Source organism: Vombatus ursinus, unplaced genomic scaffold, assembly GCF_900497805.2.
Source record: "Vombatus ursinus unplaced genomic scaffold, bare-nosed wombat genome assembly UNPS02011014.1, whole genome shotgun sequence".
In the NCBI taxonomy this organism is placed as follows: Eukaryota; Metazoa; Chordata; class Mammalia; order Diprotodontia; family Vombatidae; genus Vombatus; species Vombatus ursinus.
Genome location: NW_020950792.1, coordinates 1448419 through 1468759, shown reverse-complemented (window position 1 = coordinate 1468759; position 20341 = coordinate 1448419). Strand labels below are relative to the sequence as shown.

General features: G+C 35.9%; 1 protein-coding gene across 1 annotated transcript in view; it reads right to left on the bottom strand.

The window, feature by feature from the left end:
- UGGT2 (UDP-glucose glycoprotein glucosyltransferase 2) overlaps nucleotides 1-20341 on the bottom strand; it is a 212746-nt gene that overhangs the window by 1590 nt on the left and 190815 nt on the right. Inside the window, exons 37-38 of the mRNA XM_027855699.1 lie at nucleotides 10384-10500; nucleotides 7272-7419 (exon numbers count right to left, since the gene is read on the bottom strand). Of these exons, the coding sequence (XP_027711500.1) occupies nucleotides 7272-7419; nucleotides 10384-10500 (265 nt within the window). The remainder of the gene's footprint in view (nucleotides 1-7271; nucleotides 7420-10383; nucleotides 10501-20341) is intronic.

Genomic DNA, 20341 nt, shown 5'->3' with positions numbered 1-20341 from the left:
AAGAGGCTGCCTCTTTTACAGTGAGGGCTCAGTTGAGATTATGTAACATAAATTTATAGTGGACCCATCAGCATGATTTTGCTATTTTCTTTAGCTCTGTTCAGCAGCTTGAAAATAGGAGCAAAGTTTCTGGTGGGAGTGATTTTAGGTTGGTAGGGCATGATTGACAATAAGATAAGGGAAGCAAAGGGTATAGCATAATGTAGAGTTGGACTGGTTCACCAAGTGGTCAAGAAGGAAAAGGAGAGTGTAGCCAATACACAGATAATGGCTGAAGAAAGAACAAAGGAGGTAGAGAGACTGATGGTCATGGTGGCGATGAAGAACAGCTTCAGGGAATCATGAGACAAAGAGTGATAAAAGGCTAATATCAGACTTCTGGGTCACGTGAGCAACGAGATGGTGGACTAAATATTTCATCAGATTACTGACCTCTCAGACCTCCCCAAAACAAATCATGTGCCAAAGATCAGGCAAATTCAGTTGTTTCCATGTTTTGGACACTCAGAATCGAAAATGAGATTAAAAAAAACCAAACCCAAACCCAGGAAATGATGCTCACTTCCTCTCCTCCACCTTGTACACTACCAGCAGGGAGGCTGCACTGGCATACTTAAGGATACAATATAAGTTTATATAAAAAAATGCCCCTGAACTCCATTGCCTCCTCCTGCTGTCAAAACTCTGGTTGCAGGCTGTGAAAGTCTGGCCTCAGCAGTCAGCTTGGGCATGGCCTTTAGGAGCAAAAAGTCTGTCTGGTGCTGCAAACTGGAAATATCAGCATTGCAAAGCTATGTACTGCATGTGAAGAGCTGTGTAGCACTCCACCAAGCCCGAGGGAAGGAGCATAGCACAGTTGGGGCAGAGATCTAGGCTGATGATCCATTACTCTAAGTGGCAGGAGGTTTATATGCTATGAGATCTATTCCCCCAAAGAAACCACAATCAGAAAAAAGGGAGTTGGGAAGAGTGAGTGATAAGGAAAAATAAAGGGAGGAAATGAAAGTATCAAAGATTTCAAAAAGAAAGACCTGAACACAAATCAATAAGAACAACAGTAACAGAAATATGGCCTCCAGATCTTAGCAATGAATTCAAGAATCTATGAATAAATACTGTAAAGGAAAATGATTCAACACTTGATGATACAGAGGACTTACAGGAATTTGAGAATATGGAACCAAAACATGCCATTCTAGAATGGTTTAAGGGAGAAATGAGAATTACGAGAGCAGAATTTATGTTGTGCACAGCAAAACAATGAGTACAGAAAAAAACTTGAATCTGCAATGGCAAGCATCATCAAAGAAACAAAAGACAGAACAAAAGACTAGAAATACAAATATGCAGAAGTAAAGGGCAGACTTTATAAGTAGCATAAGAAGAGAAAAAGAAGAGAGGCAAAAAACAAAAACATTAAAAGAAAATATGTACATTATGCAAGCAAAATATGAAGATCTTGAAGACAGGGTGTATAGAGACAACCTAAGGGTCATAAGTCTCCCAGAAGAATATGATAGGACAAAAAACTTTATAGTGAAGGAAATAATAGAAGAGAACTTCTTAGAACTTCTGAACATAGAAAAAGAAATCCCAATTGAAAGAATTCACAGATTGCCTCCAGGAAAAAAAAAATCCAAGGCTGCAAACTCCAAGACACAAGTAGATGTTTTGGAATATAATATTCCTGAAGGTAATAGAGCTAGGATTACAACCAAGAATAATACACCCAGAAAAAACAGAATATAATCCTTCAAGGAAAAAATGGATATTTAGTGAAATAGAGGACTTTTGAACATTTCTAATGAAAAGACCACAGCTGTCTAGAAGATTTAACTTTCAAATATAAGACTGAAAGACATGAAAGAGAAATCATAAGGGACTCAATAAGGTTAAATTGTTTACATTCCTATATGGGAAGATGACACATGTAATTCCTAAGAACTTTATCATTATTAGGGCAGTTTAGAAGGTCTCTACATAGAGGACATGGAAGTGAGACATTTATATTATTATTGTTTTATATTATATATCAAAAAATGGATAAGCAAGAAAGAGGGATGAAAGGAGGAGAAGGGGAGAGAAAGAATGAGGAAAATTATCTCACATAGAAGAGGCACTCGAGGAAGAGTTTTTACAGTGGTGAAGAAAATGAAGGAGGGGTGGGCAACAACACTTGCACTCCACTCTCATCTGCATTGGTTCGAAGAGGGGAGAAGACATATACAGCTTCAACTGGGCACAGAAAAGCTATCTTACTCAGCAGGGAAGTAGGAGGGCAAGGGGGCAAGAGAAAATTCCAGGGGGTGATGAAAGGGAGAGTGGATTCAAGAAGGCGGTAGTCAGAAGCAAAGCAAACTTTTGAGGAGGGACAGGGTAAAAAAGATGGAAGGATAAACAGAAGAAAATAGGATGGAGGGAAATGCACAGTTTATAATCATAACTATGAACATGAATGGATGAATTCACTCATAAAATGGAAGCAGATAGCAGAATGGATTAGAAACCAGAATCCAACAATATGTTGTTTACAAGAAACACTTGAAGAGACTCACAGAAAGTTAAAATAAGGGGCTGGAGCAGAATCTATTATGCTTCAGATGAAGGAAAAAAAAAAAAGACAGGCAGCAATCATGATCCCAAACAAAGCAAAAATAGACATAATTTAAAAGGATAAGCAGAGAAGCTGTATCTTGCTAAAAGTCAGCATGGACAATGAAATAATATCAGTATTAAACAAGTATGAATCAGATGGCACAGCATCCAAATTCTTAAAGGAAAAATTAAATGAATTACAGGAGGAAATAGATAGTAAAATGATACTTGTGGGAGACTTCAACTTTCCCCTCTCATAGCTAGATAAATTTAATCATAAAATAAATAAAAAAGAATTTTTGAAAAATTAGGTATGATAAGACTTCTGGAGAAGAAAAGAGTATACTTTTTTCTCAGCTGTACATGGCACCTTCAGAGAAATTGGCCATGTATTGGGGTGTAAAAACCTCACAACCAAGTGCAGAAAAGAAAAAATATTAAATATATCCTTTTCAGACCATCATGCAATAAACTTACATCTAATAAAGGGCCATGGAAACACAGATTAAAAGTTAATTGGAAACTAAATAATCTAATCCTAAAGAATCAATAGGTCAAAGAACAAATCATAGAAAAAATAAATAATTTCATTAAAGAGACTGACAACAATGAGACAATATTCTAAAATTTGTGGGATATAGGCAAAGCAATACTTGGGGAAAATTTATATCTTGAAATGTGTACATCAATAAAGAGCAGATCAATGAATTGGACACGCAACTAAAAAACTAGGAAAAAAAAAACAAATTAAAAACTTTCAATTAAACACCAAAATGGAAATCCTGAAAATCAAAGGAGAGATGAATAAAACTGAGAGTAAAATAAACAAACAAACACTGAATTAATAAATAAAACTGGGAGATGGTTTTTATTTTAAAAATAGACAAATTACTGGTTAATTTGATTAAAAAAAGAAAGAAAACCAAATTACTAGTATTAAAAATGAAAAATGGTGAATGCACCACCAATCAAGATGAATCAAGATGAAATCAAAGTAATTATTAGGGGTTATTTTGCCTAACTATATACCAGTATAACTGAAAGCCTAAGTGAAATGGATGAATATTTACAAAAATAGAAATTACCCAGATTAACAGAAGAGGAAATAGAATACGTAAATAAGCATACCTTAGAAAAATAAATTGAACAAGCCATCAGTGAGGTCCCCAAGAAAAATCTCAAGCACCAGATGGATTTACAAGTGAATTCTACCAAGTGTTTAAAGAATAATTAATTCTAATACATATAGATTATTTTTAAAAAACGGTGAAAAGAATCCTACCAACTTCCTTTTATGACACAAATATGATTTTGATACCTAAACCAGGGAGAGCAAAAACAGAGAAAGAAAACTATATGCCAATTTCCCTAAGGAATATTGATGCAAAAATTTTAAATAAAGTGCTAGCCAGGATATTACAGCAGTATATCACAAAGATCAGACACTATGACTGGTTCAATTTTAGGAAAACTGCAAGCATAATTACCCATATCAATAACAAAATAATAAAAATCATGATTATCTCAATAGTTTCAGAAAGAGCTTTTGACAAAATACCACACCCATTCCTATTAAAAATACCAGAAAACATAGGAATAAATGGAATTCCTTTTTGATTTTTTAAAAAATATTTTTAACATTCTCCATTTTTTAAAAATTTGAATTTCAAAAAATACTTGAATTTCAAATTTTCTTCCTACCTCCAGTCCCTCCCCTCCCCAATGAGAAGGCAAGCAATATGATATAAATTATACATTTTTCAGAAGAAGAAATCAAATGCTCTAAATCACTATTGATTAGAGAAATGCAAATTAGAACAACTCTGAGGTGTCACTTCATACCTATCAGATTAGCTAACATGACAGAAAAAGGAAAATGATAAATGCTGTAGAGCATGTGGAAAAAGAGGTACACTAATGCACTGTTGGTAGAGTTATGAACTGGTCCAACCATTCCAGACAATGATTTGGAACTATGCCCAAAGGGCTATACAACTGTGCATACCCTTTGACCCAACAATACGGGTACTATATCTTTATCCTAAAGACTTCAAAGAAAAGGAGAAAGGATTTATATGTACAAAAATACTTATCGCAACTCTTTTTGTGATGTGAAAGAACTGGAAATTGAGGGGGTGCTCATCAATTGGGGAATGGCTGAACAAGTTGTAGGCTATGATTGTGGTGAAATACTTCTGCGCTATAAGAAATGATGAGCAGGATGGTTTCAGAAAAACCTGGGAAGATTTGTAGGAACTGATGCAAAGTCAAGTGAGTAGAACCAAGATAACATTGTACATAGGGACAACAATTTTGTAAGGTTGATCAGCTATGAAAGATTTAACTACTCTGATCAAGATAATTCCAAAGGAACCATGATGAAAAGTGCTACGCACCTCCAGAGCGAGAAGTAATGAGCTCTTGAGTGCAGATTGACGCATTCTTTTCATTTTATGTTTCTTGCTTTTTAATTTTTTTGCAATATGGTTAATATGGAAAAATTTTTTGCATGACTTCATGCATATAATTAATATCATATTGTTTGCTCTCTCAAGGAGTTGGGAAGGAGTGAAAAAGAGAGAGGGAATTTGGAACTCAAAATTTAAAAATATGAATATTGAAAATATGTAATTTAAAAGTTAAAAAAAGACAGGAGAGAAAGTGGAGGTGTCTATTGTAGATTACCTTTTTGAGGAATTTAGGTATAAAGAGCAGAAGAGATATAGGACAATGGAAGGATCAAGTGAGGGTTTTTTTTTTTGGGCATTCTTTTAGGTAGTAGGAAATGAGCCAGTGCCAAAGGAGAATGAAAATATGTGAAAGGGGGAGGAGGCTAGAGGGAGTAATCTGCTGGAGGAGATGGGATGGGATGGAATGGAATTACTTGAATAAATAGAGGGGTTAGCCTTGGTAAGGAGTAAAGCTACTTCATCAGGTGAAACAGGTTGAAGGAGAAGAAAGTGGTAGAAGGCAGCTAAGTAACAGAAGATGAGGAAGAGGAGAGGAGAGCTTACGGAGAATAGCTTCATTTTTTTTTTTTTTTTGGTAAAATATGAAGTAATGTTTTCAGCTGAGAGAGTGGCAGGGGAGGAGTCATGGGAGGTTTGGGAAGGAAGAGCCTCTGTGGAGAGTGGGCTAGTGAGTTGATAAGAGAGGTATATTAGGATTGCCTAGCATCAGCAAAGGCCCAGTTGCAGTGACGTAACGTGAATTTGTAGTGGACCCAGTGAGAATGGTTGCAAGATTTTCTCCATCTTCATTCAGCAACATAGGAGTAGGCATGAAGGTAACCAATGGTCAGTCATTCAGCCAATCATTGCCCTCTTGGAAGCAGAAAAATGGAAATATCTGTAATGTGCCAGAGATGGGATGCTTTTTTTTTTTTAATGGAAAGGGAAATTTTGTGAACCATGTAGGGTTGTGGGGTGTGGCAATCTTTTGGAGACCTCTTGCCAAGTTAATATGGAAATACTAATGACTACCCTTTAGGTCTGTTCCTTCAGTTGTTTTCAAATCCATCTAACTGTGTTACTGTCTAATCTACTTCTTTCCATATTTCCAAAAGAATACTATGAGATTCTTTATCAATTTTTTGCTAAAATCTAGGTAAACTATATCCATAGCATTTCCTAGATTGTTCAGTTAGGTAATCCTGTCAAGAAAGTAAATAAGAGTAATCTGGAATGACTTGCTATCAATGAAGTCATGGAGTATCTTTATTATCACCACTTCCTTATCTTGATGTTTGCCAACCATCTGTGGAAGGATCCATTCTAGGTTTCCGCCATAGAGCTAAGTTAAACTCACTGGCCTTCAGATTACTGGTTTACTGATCCATTTTTTTCACTTTTTTGAAAGTCGGGACTTCTGTACTTCTCCAGTACTATGATACTTCCTCCTATTTTTTATGATGTTTCAAATATCACTGCAGTTCTTTTAGTGCTTCAGGATGTAGTTCTCCTGGGCTAGGTAACACAGCAAGGACAACTAGGTACATTCTTACTACCTCCTTTTCCTATCTACTATCTAGGGTATTAACTCTATGTTGACCATTTTTCTTTTGTCATTTCTGGTGCAAAAATACTTCTTGTGGCAGAAAAAACAGAAGCCAAGTAAAACTATCTCTGCCTTCTTTCCTCTGTCTCTTTCTGTTGTTATTTGTGTATGATGTGGTCATTTACACAGGGTAGCAGGCACAAAACTATACTGGCCAATTTCTACCAACATATTCACAGTCAGTACATTGGAAATGGAAATTAACAGGGAAGCCTAAAGTAATGAAGAGCACACTTTAGAGAACAATGTCCAAAATATGTATAGTTAACTGTGAAGATTTGGGTTAGTTTGCTTATTGATACTTTCCTTGCTGGATAATGTGGGATTTATGCTTATTTTAAAATAAAATAAAATAGAATAGAATAAAAACTTTTGCTTCCTTACTATAAGATTTCACTGAATGCTTACTATGAAAATGAAAAATCAGGAGACTCTCTACAAAGGGGTAAAAAGTCAATTCCTCTCATGACCTGCTTTAAACTGAAGGAGTTCAATCTACTAATCCAGAGACTCTCTTGAAGCAGGAGTTATGACCTAACTATTTGATTAATTCACCCATAAAGAAATAACTCTATAATCCAATCTTTAGCCTTTAATAATAAAACATGTAATTCACTTACCCTCTTTGGAGGATGGTTTACTTGAATTTCTCTTTCCCATTGCGATCTCTTCTAACAGATTTCGAATCTCAGTGTCATACTCTACCCATTCTGGGATAATCCGGACAGCAGCTTTCAATTTAGGTTCTTTGGTTTGGGGATTGTTGCACTAAAAGTTTAAACAAAATATCAAAAGATCAATCTCCAAGAGATACATCTACAAAACCCAATAGCACTGCAGTGATAAAAGAGCAACCATGATAGCTTATCTGAAAGCAGAACCCTACCAAATTCAGACACATTGAATAAAAATCACATGAAATATGACCAATCAGGTTGGGAGGAGGTATAAACAGGAGAAGGAGTACAGGCAGAGGAGTTAGTTGACCTGTGTTCCAGCTCTGCCATTCACTAGCTATCTGAATTTCTTTGTAGGTCTTAACCTGTCTGAATCTCAGTTTCCTCATTTGTAAAATGAGTGGAGTATATGAATGGTCCTAAGGTCTCTTATAACAGTATTTGCTTTTAGTTAAAAACACGTGATCAAATTTCCTTTTAAATGATTTCTAAGCATTATTAGCTCAATTGGAAATTTTAAAAAATATTTAAAGCAATGTAGATGGTTCTGATACTTGGGAAATTGTCATATGCAAGCTGTTTTGACAAAAGTTCCAAATGTATTACCATTTTGTAAAAGAACATCGCTGACTATATTGATAAATATTCATATGTCTTTTCCTTGCAACACCTGGTTGCACACTGTTTTCTAGGGACCGAACCGTCAGTAACCCTTTGTAACACTGAATGTCTTCAGTGTCTACGATACAGCCATTTATTCCTTCTCAAATTGTTCTAATTAGGTAACGCAATAATGCTGTGTTAGTGAGAACTCATTGGGTAAAGTACCTATACACACAGATACACACACACACACACACACACACACATATATGGATACACATTCATACATATATACATATACATATGTATGTAGGCAACTAGGTAGCTCAGTGGATAGAGTGCCAGGCCGAGAGTCAGGAAGACTCATCTTCTTGAGTTCAAATCTGGCCTCAGACACTACTAGCTGTGTGACCCTAGGCAAGTCACTTAACCCTATTTACCTCAGTTTCCTCATCTGTAAGATGACTTGGAGAAGGATATCAAAAAAATCAATCTCCAGGAGATATGTCTACAAAAGAAGGAAATGGCAAACCACTCTAGCATCTTTGCCAAGAAAACCCCAAAAGTGGTCATGAAGAGTCAGACATGACTGAAAAATAACTGAACAACAATAGCAACTATAAACACATATATATTTATTTATTTTTACCTAAGACTTTTGAATACTCTAAAAATCCCTTATGCAATAGCACTTTTTGTGGTAGAAAAAATTTGGGGAACAAAGTGGGTGCCTCTTGATTGAGAAATGGCTAAACAAATTGTGCTATGTAAAGAGACATGGAGCACTGGAATATTACAATGCTGGGAAAAAAAAAGATGAGTATGAAAAATTTAGAAGACTATGGTAAGGCTTACATGAACTGATGCAGAGTGAAGTAAATAGAGCCAGGAAAACAGTAGACATTAATTAACTAGATTGTAAATAGAAAAAACAATGAAATAAAACTGAATGTTGTTTAAGGACCAGGCTTGACTCTGGAGAAGAGTTGAGAAATTATATCTTCTTTCCTTCATTGCAGACATGGGAGACAATAGGTATGGAATATTGCATATACTATCATATTGAGTTTATGTGTTAATTGGTTTTATTTAACTTCTTCCCCTTTTATCTTTTAAATCTCTATTATAAGAGGAGGCGTGTAACAGTGGAAAATATATGTAGAATTGTAAAATATATTCAGCTTGTAAAATGTAGAAAATATATTCAGAAATTAATGTGATATGAAAACTAAAGGTATCAATAAATTTTTTAAAAAACCCTATGCAATAGTGATATTTGAATAGTTAATTGTACAATAGGAAAAAAAAAGCATACCACTAGCATGTGATCTTGGGCAAATCATGTTACTTCTCTAAACCTTAATTTCTTCTTCTGCCTTTACTCTGTTATTTCCTATTTATGCTCTATGTAGCTTGCCTGTATATATGATTTCATGTTGCCTCCCATGTTAGATTGTGAACTCCTTGAGCCCAGGGAATGTCTTTTATCTCTTATTGTACCCCTAACACTTAGCACAATGCTTGGCACAGAGCAGGCATATATTAAATGATTACTGATTGATTGAAAAAATAGTTCATCAAAGCAAAAGAATAGAAAGTAAAATAAACATGAACAAGATCAATGGAATTATGTTGCCTGGCCTCACTTGGGGAAATTCACATTATAGGCTTATTAAAATGGGCTTTAACAAGGATAATTAATTCTATGAATTCCATGTCCATGAACATTTATGCTTAGTTGCTGGTGATGGTCTTTCAATTATACCTCTTAAGCTTACTGATTTAAATCAATAAATTGCATTGAGCAATGAATAAAAAATTCAAGAAAATTTATGTACCATACCATTTCTAAAATCTACACAAATTCCCAATATTTGACTATTTCTATTTATTCCCTTCAATAGTGTAGAATACCCATCTATGCCTTCTCATTCTGGTTAATTCTTACCTGTGTCCTCACATAAATTATTCATACAAGAGGAGCCCAACTTATTGAAGGCCTTCCCCTAGATCAACCTGTTCAAGTATGGGGATATTTTTTAAATGTTAAAAAAAAAAATTTCAGACCCCTGGAAAGTAATAGTTACAGTAATATTATGCACTGAGTGAGAAAAGATATAATGGCAAAAACTAGTACAAATTCAGAACACTTTAAAATTAACTTATATTTTATGAATCACAATAACATTGACATATATTTGAAAAATCCATTGCTGTACATTTTGTAAGAACTCAGGATCAAATGGACAATGCTTGATGTGCATAGGAATTCCTTGACCTTTTGTAATAAATGAAGGTCCTGAGGCATAATGTTCCCCTAATGTTTTGGGGTCACCAATGCAGCGCAGGGGCTCCACCAGACTTTATCTCTTATCTTTCAGTAGGACCAGGTTTCTTTCTTTTCTCTGTTTTCTACATATATGTCTGCCTTGAGAGATACAGAGAAACTTACCAGATCAATTATTTTGGCCCTTTTTTTGGATTCATCATCACACCATGTTTCACACCACAACCACTCTTGAGGAAGAGACTTAATGGCAACCTGGTGAATCATATTATTGGGTAGGTCCTGTAAAAAAATCAGATGTGAACTTAGATGTACAATACCTTTGATGCCCCAAAATAAATACAGTCATACAAAGCAGGAGAATATTTTGTTGTTGTCGTTTAGTCATTTTGCAGTTGTGTCAGACTCTTTAGGGCCCCATTTGGGGTTTTCTTGGTGAAGAAACTAGAGTGGTTTGCCATTTCTTTCTCAAGTTAATTTACAGATGAGGAACCAAGGCAAAGAGAGGTTAAGTGACTTGCCCAGGGGCACACAGCTAGTGTCTAAGGTTAGATTTGAACACAGATCCTCCTGACTCTAGGATTAGCACTCTATTTGTGCCACCTAGCTCACTCATTGTGCCACCTAGCTGCCTATAATAATTTTAGATAGTATATAAATAGTAAAATAATATATGAATTGCAGTTTTGCTTTTTAAATATTTGAATAATTTTCTTTCAAACAAATTTTGCTTCAAAGTTGTTCTTATTTCTTTCTACACTGGGCAGCATGTTCATTAATTAAATATGAACTAAGTAACTGTACCTAAGAAATTTAATTTTAAAATCACTCTAGAACAAAGTTATTATATAAAAATAAAGACTAACAATATGAATACGACTTATTAAGTAATGTCTACAGTAAATTTATTATTTATCAAGAAACATCTTTATTTGCCTATATTGACTCTTACTGTCAATCTAATGTCAGGTTTATTTAAAATATGGTTGCAGGGGCTGTTCTAGCAAAGGAGTATTTAAGTTAGAATGAAGTAATGCAAAATCTTTTAAAAAATAATCTGCTAACATTACTGTTGAGGTCATTTGAATACATATCTTTAGGTTCAGAAGAGAGTATGAACATAGGTATATGTAATTTAGTAATTATTAATAACTATGCTTATAAATTGATACATATTTGATTTACATATTGAAGTGTTTGGCATTTATAAAAGAAGGGAGAGAAGGAGGGAGAGGGAGAGGGAGAGAGAGACAGAGAGAGAGGGAGAGACAGAGAAAGAGATGTTTTTATTACTACTAACACTTTTCCTGGCAAAATGAAGGCTTAATGCTGTACAAAAGCAAATACTGATTCATACTTTTATAGTTTCCCAAAAGCAGGGAACAATGTGGATCCAGATGAGTCCTAGATGAATGAGTTTAGCAGCCTTTGGGGGTTAAAAATCATAAGCAAGTTTACAGCTAGTATTGTTGAGTTGGTTACCTCTACTCTAGGACTTCTTCCCAAGGCCTTCCAGTGGGGCTGAAAAGAGGGAGATGGCTACGGAGAAAGCCATGCCCAAAGACAGGTTCTGGGAAAGAGTGGGCTTTCTATACATCTCCTCCTAGCCATCCTAGAAGCACCTCCCCCCACCCTCAACAACTGCTAGACGTGGGATCTATATACACACATGTGTATATATACATATATGCACATATACACACATATAAAATGTTGTTCAGTCGTATTCAACTCTGCATGACGCTATTTGGGGTTTTCTTGGCAAAGATACTGGAGCAGTTTGCCATTTCCTTCTCCAGCTCATTTTACAGCTGAAGAAAATTAAGCAAACAGGGTTAAACGACTTGCCCAGGGTCACACAGCTAGTTACTGTCTGAGGCCAGATTTTGAATGCAGGAAGATGAGTCTTCCTGACTCCAGGCCTGGCACTCTATCCATGTACTACCTAGCTGCCCTCATGTATATGTGTCTAAATATGTATATACATATATGTCTATGTCAATATACTTTAGGAAAAAATTTAAATTCTTCCCTTCCTGGAGGATGATTTCTAGTCTCTTGCTCCTACATTCTTATTCTCCAAGTGTGGTCGCTGGCAGAGCATGAGCCCATTACCAATGTAATGTGATATAGGTACAGGATAAGCTTCTATATTTCCAGCCTGATTAGAATCTATTTTTATTATACTGACATTGCCCAGCCAAGTGCACTGAATAATCCTCTAGCTATATAAACTGTTCTTTATTTCTTTGAGGAGTCCTTTGTAATTTAAGCTATACAAGTCTTTTATTTGCTTTGGTACATTGATTTCCAGGTATTTTATGCAAGTTATTGTTACTTAGAAGTGATTTCCCTTTCTATTATTGTTTCTTATGTTTTGTTATTCTTATATAGAAATGCCGTTGATTTTTTCTGGGGGTGGGGGTGAGGCAATCAGGGTTAAGTGACTTGCCCAGGGTCACACAGTTAGTAAGTATCAAGTGTCTTAAGTTGGATTTGAACTCAGGTCCTCCTGACTCCAAGGCCAGAGCTCTATCCACTGCACCACCTAGCTGCCCCTAATGCCATTGATTTTTGAAGATTTATTTTGTTGCCTTTCACTTTGTTGAAGTTATTGTTTCAATCACCACCTTTTCTGATTCCCTAGGATTTTCCAAGTATACTACCATTCTCTATGCCTTTTCTTTCTTTCTCTTACCTTGTTGCTGTTGTTAGTATTTCCGGAAGTATATCAAATATTTGGAGAGTAGGTATTTTTGTTTCTCTTCCGTATTTATTGGAAACAATTGCTATTGTATCCTCATTGCATATGACACTTGCTTTTGGTTTTAAGATAGATGCTTCTTTTGTTCTTAAAAAAAGTCTCTCTATGTCTATACTTTTCATCAATTCTCTCTTTTTCCATTTTGTTAATGTATGTTTATAAGGATATGATTTCCCCCCTGAGAACTGCTTTAGTTACAACCCAGAAATTTTGATGCATTTTTCATTATTATCATTTTCTTTTACATAGTTATGAATTATTTCTATGATTTGTTTTTTGATCCATTCACTATTTAGGATTTCATTGTTAAATTTCTGCTGGGGTCCATATCTTTTGTTTGTGGTCTCTGAACCAATGATGATTTTTATTGCATTATGGTCTATAAAGGATGTATTAATTATTTTTGCCTTTTTACATTTCTTTGCAATATCTTTGTGGCCCTGTCCATGTCAATTTTTGTAAAAGTTCCATGTGGTGCCGAAAAATATGTATATTCTTTTGCTATCCCATTTAGAAGATTCCACAAGTCTTTTAACTTTAGTTTTGCTAGCAATTTTTTCAGTCCTATATTTTCCCTTTTATTTATCTGTTAGACTTACCCAAAACTGAGAGGGATATTGAAGTCTCTTGTCACTATTGTGTTACTATCAATGTCTTCTTGTCGCACAGATCTTTCCTTTATGAATTTGGAGACAGCATATGGTTTATTACTGATGGTGTATTGTCTATGGTTCTTTCAGCATAATGTAGTTTCTTTGTTTATTCCTTTTTGTATTTGAATGTTTGTTTTTGCTTTGTCAGACAGCATGATTGCAACTCCTGCTTTTTTGGATTCACTTGATGCATGGTGGATTTTTTTCTTATCTTCTGACTTTTATTTCACATATGCTTTTGTTTTTCAAATGTTTTTTGTAATCAACAGGTTGTAGGATTTAAAAAAAATCTTATCTGTCGCTCTTTTTGGTTTTATGGGATTATTCCATTTACATTTAAAGTTATGAGAATTAGGTTTATATTTTCCTCCATCTGTCTCTAATATTAGGCATTTTTATAAGTTATTATTTTTCTCGCTCTTCTGCTGTAAATATGGTACTATGTTATCTTATCCTTTTTTTTAAGGTGGCCCTATTTCCATTGGCTCCCCCCACTACTCTGGCCACCCCTGATCCCTTCTTCTTGTTTGTTACCCTTTCCCTTTGGGGTTTTGCTTATTAGTTCCTTTTTCCCATCTGCTCTTATCTAGTTATATAATTCTCTTCCCTCCTCTTTTTTATTTTTAGTGAATTAGATTCCCTCTTGTTCTCCTTCCATCAACTAGTCCTATTTACTAGTTATTAAATTTTCATTTTTATGACTCTTTCCAAAAATAATTTCACTCTTTTCTTTATCTATCCTTTCTGTCTAGTCCAGACCCCCTTTCTCTGCTTTGTGACTTCTATAATTATCTAGTGTCTATTTTCTATATTCTTCATTCAATCAAAATTTCTAAAGTATCAATTCTAGGTTTTCCCCCAAAGGCAGTTTCTGCCATGGCCTTGTACAGCTTGCTCCCCTTTTCCATTGAACCTCAACCTCAGAACAATGCCAATCATTTCAGGTATCAGATGGATACTGCCCCAAGGTAGAGCTCCTCCCCGACCAAGTCCTAGATTTTGCAGCCTACCAATGATGCCTCTGGTTACCTCCCGAGGACTTCCACCTTCATTATAGTCTAAAGCAGGCACTTGGTTGATGTTGCTGTCCTGAACTATAACATCTACTCACTCCTCCTGCATTTCTATTGTTTGAGAAGCAAACAATCTCTTCAGTTCCATTTTCCCCCTAAAAATGTTTCAAATGCCTCTTCATTATTGAACATGTTTTTTTTTTTTCCCCATATATGACTAAGCTCAGATTTGCAGGTAGGTTACCCTGAGCTGCATCCTGGGCTCCACTGTTCTTCAGAAAACATTATTCCATTCTAACCTGTGTTTTGTGGTGGGAGCAGAATAGTCTCATATTATTCAAATTTCCTTTCCTTTGTATTTGAAGTTCTTTCTCTTGATTGCTTGTAGAACTTGTTGTTTCTGAACTGAATTGTTAAATTTAACCATGGTCTTTTGGAGTTTTCAGCTTTTTTTCCCTCTCCTGGCAATGACCTATGAATTCTTTAAATTGGTATTTCATTTTCTATGTTGAGGCATTTTAGGTAGGTCTCTTCTATTATTTCCTGAATTATGGTCTTAAGGTTTTTTCATCCTGTCTTATTTTTATGGAAGACCTATGATCCCTAGGTTGTCTCTAAGCATCCTGTTTTTTGAGAGCAGTATGTTTTGCTTGTATATTTTCTTTTAATGCCATTGTTTTTTGCTTTCCTTCTTCTAAGTTGTCCCTCATTCCTGATATGCTGTTCTCTCTCTCTCTTTTTCCTTTGTAAGACTTGTCATTGCAGATTCCAGTTTTTCAATTCTGCTGTTATTTTTGCTGTGTAGGCCATACATTTTGGTCTGATCATCATTTTCATTTCTGTTTTGAACCACTCGGGAACAGCAAGTTGTGGTTCCATGTTCTCCTCACATTCCACAGGGCCCTCTGTCTCAGCAAGTGTTGGATTATTTTCCTTTGTTTTACAGTATTTATTCATGGATGTCTGAACTAGTTTTCTGGCTCTGGAGGCCATATTTCCTTCTTTTGTTAATGTTTTCCCTTTTGATTTATCTGGTTGTGTTCAAGGTCTTCTGAGTTTTTTTTTTTCCTGAGATTTTTAGTAATGTGAGTCAATTTTCCCCACTGATTTTTTTTCTCTATTGTTTACTTTCTGATTCTGTCCCCTCTGGGAGGTTGGTCACTGGGTAGAATTCACCAGCCAAGGTACTCTGCCCCAAGTGACTCAGATAGACAGAATGAATTAGCCTAAACTCTTTCCCTCAGGCTTAATGGAATGTTGCATGGTCCCTTCCCTCTCCCCTTTCTATTAAAATGTTAAAAAAAAACAACAACAACAACCAAAAAACCAACCTAAACAACTCATTCTCATCAAGTCCCTTCAGATTATTAACTGTAGTTATCTTTTCATTTTTCTTTAGACTTCTGTATTTATATTTCATGGGTGACAGAGGCAAGATAGCTGAGTGGAACAAAACTATACAGCTCAGCTCTACCCTATTATTACACAACCCACTTAATAAACAGCTCACACTTTCGATAAGCAGTAAATAAGATCCAGAACCCTTTAGAGATGAAAGTGAAAGTAGGTATAAGAATTCCTCAGATAGAGGAAAACAAAAGCTAAGGTGAAAGACTAAAGGCTTCAGCTGACAATGGAGAACCTGAGAAACTAAGGCAAAACTGAAAGATTTCATATGAAAAAAACAATACCAAAACTTTTTACCAAGGAAAACATAAGTATAAAAAATGAAGCCTGGGCTCAGGCTGATAGTCGATTAAAAAAAACAAAAGTTCTCAATTGCCTCAGCAGGAGGAAATCCCCTGTGGGACTAAAGTGAAATGGATAGACTTCAGGTGTTAAGAAAAAGATCTCAACTGGGTCTCACTGGAGAACATCCACTTAACTGAAGTTAGCATCCATTTAACTGAATATTAAACAGAGACTTCTCTCTCTGTCTAAAGGAAAAGGCTTCAACTAAGGCTGATTACAGGAGAGGACGACTTTGGTGTCCTTTGTGAAGAAAAAACCTAAAGATTGATCACTGGGGGAAAGGAAACTTGATTTGATCCCTGGGGTATATGAAGACTCAACTTCTGGGGCCTCAGCAACAAAAATGAAAAAAGAAAAAAAAAAAGGACTTTTATAATTCTAGGGATGACCAAGGGCACAAATCCAAAAGAGGAGAATAACTCAAAAACCACCTGTAATCAAAGCCTCAAAGGAAAAAAAATAACTTTGCACAATTAAACAATTCAAATTATTTAAAGAAATGATTCAATAGTTTAAAAGAAATGAGAGTTTTGGAGAAGAAAACTGAAAAAGAACTGAAAAGCTTAACAGAAAAGGTACAAAAACTTACCACAAAATCAGAATGGACCAAATGGAAATTAGTGACTTCAAGGGACAACAATAATTTTTTAATCAAAATCCAAAGAATGAGAAAATGAAGGTAAATTTAAAATATCTATAAAAATATCTCATATTGAAAACAACTGGCCTGGAAACAGATAAGGAGAGATAAGCTAAGAATCACAGGATCACCTTCAATCCATGACCAAATAAGGAACTTGGGGCTTCCAGGAGCCAAGATGGCGGAGTAAGAGGTGAGTCTCTCTTACTCTCCCTTATTAACCCCTGAAAGCCCAGAAAATATCACCCCAGGAAAAACCCTGGAACAGCTGAACCAGAAGAAAGATGGGGAGCAGCAGTCCAGTAGCCCAGGTAGCTTGAGGGATTAACTGGAAAGGTCCCTCTTATCCTGGGGGAAAGGGAGCAGTACAGACCGGGAGACATCCTGGCAAGCTAGTGGAAAGCCCCACCTCAACATACCAGGAGGAGATTCTGAAGCCCAGGTGGTGGAGCTGGCAAACATCAAAACCTGGACCCCCGAGTGCCTCACGGAGGGTGGGGGACCTCTTGGAAACCATCTCAGAAAACCACCAGGTGCCTCGGCATTCTAAAGTAACCAACTCTTCCAGTGCCTCAGCAAAACTAAGGGAAGCAGCAGCGCTCCAAGGAGCCCGAGGTAGATAAACATCCTACAACATCCATCTGAAAGGAGCTGAAGAAAGCAAAAGGGGTGAATAGGAAATCTCCAGGAGTCACAGTACCCAATCCTACCCCTAGAGTTCCAGTGTTGCTGACTCCAGCCCAACACCAGGTAAGCTGCCAGAACCCTACAGCCTCCAACTGCCCACCTTGGAGGCCCAAGCACACAAGGCCATCTACCACACCATAGGCTCCCAACACAAGAAGCTTGGGTCAGTGCCCTCTGCTCCCCAGCAGGAGAGCCCAATCTCTTTAAAGGCCAGGAAATAAGCAAACACCATGACCAAAAAGAAACATACGATAGATTCTTATTATGGGAAGAATGAAGATCAAGGCAGAAATTCTCAAGAGGACAAGATTGTCAACAAACCCACACCTGGAACCTCAAAAGGTAATACGAACTGGTCTGAAGCCCAAAAAGCCTTCTTAGAAGAGCTCAAGAAGGATTTTAAAAATCAAATGAGAGAGGTAGAAGAAAAAATGGGAACAGAAATGAGAGGTATGCAAGAGAGAGTCAATAGCTCAGAAAAGGAAGGACAACAATTAATTAACTGCAGAAAACAAGTCCTTAAAAAATACAATTGGCCAACTAGAAAAAAAGTACACTGAAGAAAACAAGTCCCTGAAAAATACAATTGGCCAAATGGGGAAGGAGGTTCAAAATCTAATAGAAGAAAACAATTTGTTAAAAATTAGAATTGAGCAAATGGAAGCTAATGACTCTATGAGAGAGCAAGAATCAGTCAAACAAAAGCAAAGGAATGAAAAAATAGATGAAAATGTAAAATATCTCATTGGTAAAACAATTGACCTGGAAAATAGATCCAGGAGAGACAATTTAAAAATTATTGTCTACCTGAAAATCACAATGAAAAAAAAGAGCCTGGATAGTATTTTTCAAGAAATCGTCAAGGAAAACTGCTCTGAGGTCCTAGAACCAGAGGGTAAAATAGCCATAGAAAGAATCCACCGATCACCTTCTAAAAGAGATCTCAAATTGAAAACGCCAAGGAATATAGTAGCCAAATTCCAAAATTACCAGGTCAAAGAGAAAATACTACAAGCAGCCAGAAAGAAACAGTCTAAATATCATGGAACTACAGTCAGGATTACACGGGACCTTGCAGCTTCTACATTAAAAGACTGTAGGGCATGTAATATGATATTCTGTAAGGCAAAGAAGCTTGGATTACAACCAAGGATCAACTACCCAGCGAAAATCTTTCAGGGGAGATGGATATTCAACGAAATAGGGGACTTCCATACCTTCCTGATAAAAAGACCAGAGCTTAACAGAAAAATTGATCTTCAAATACAAGACTCAAGAGAGACATAAAAAGGTAAATGTTTCAGAAACTAACAACATGCTATTAAAAAAAAAAGGAACTTGGATATCATGTTTCAAGAAAATGTTAAAGAAAATTGCTAGACATATTAGAATAAGAGGGCAATCTGAAAATATAAAGAATGTACTGATTACCTCTTGAAATAAATCCCCAAATGAAAATTCCCAAGAATGTCATTGCCAAAATCCTGAACTTTCAGACAAAAGAAAAAAACACTACAAGTAGATAGAAAAAAATAAATTCAGATGCAGAGGTACTATAATTAAGATGACATAAAATTTATCAGCTATCACTTTAAATGCTGGAGAACAAAGAATGAGATATTCCAAAAATCTACAATAAAAAATAACTTATCCAGCTAACCTGAGAATCATCAAATTTAGAAGAAAAAAATGAACTTACAATAAAACAGAGGATTTTAAAATATTCATGATAAAAACCAGAACCTTCACTTCTCACAAGCCTCCCTCACCTCCTGCTTACCCAGCTTGTTAGGTTAGGACCTTGCCTCTTTAATAAAAAAAAAAAAATGAAAGAAACCATTTCACATGCGTTTCTTTTATCCCCTTCGCTTCATCTTAAAACCCCTTCACAATCATTTGACATTTTCCTCTTTGCCTCCAGTCTCTGATAATTAAGTGGGTCTTCTTCTGGTCAAGGCCAACTCCAATACATGTATGTATCTTTGAACATTCCGCCCCCCCATATTCTGCAGTAGATTGTCTCTTCAAGCATTCTCCTTTTCATATCAATCCTTAAATGTCTCCCTATACACTGGTTCCTTTTTTACTGCCTTTAAATATGCCTGTATTTACTTTGATGCTGGGTTCTTGAAGTCTATGTCATTGGAATGTAAGTTCTGGGAAATTCTACCAGACTGGAAAGGTATTGAGTATGGCCCCAGCCATGGACCAAGTCTGTTTTCCTAGTACCACCCTAGCTACATACAGAGATACATAAGCAGCACTCTGGCTACTTCATGATAAATATTTTCTTGACCATGGTAACCTATGAAAAAGAGTTTTTTAAAATGGCCATCAGTACTGTGTGAATCCCTATAGTAACTGTTAGCAAAGTGATGAAAAATAGGATAGAAGGTGGTAAGAAACATATAGTTATTACACTATTAAGACATTTTAATTAGAAGTTTAGCACTCTACATGTAAGATCCTTATCCAATGACTAACAAATAGATACCCTGTTGAAGAATATGAATCATATTACCCTTGACATTCTAGGCTATAAATGAAACCAGATGGAAGAAGGAAGCTGTGACTAAATGGAAGGAAGATTCACAGATATTCCTTGGAGAAGCAA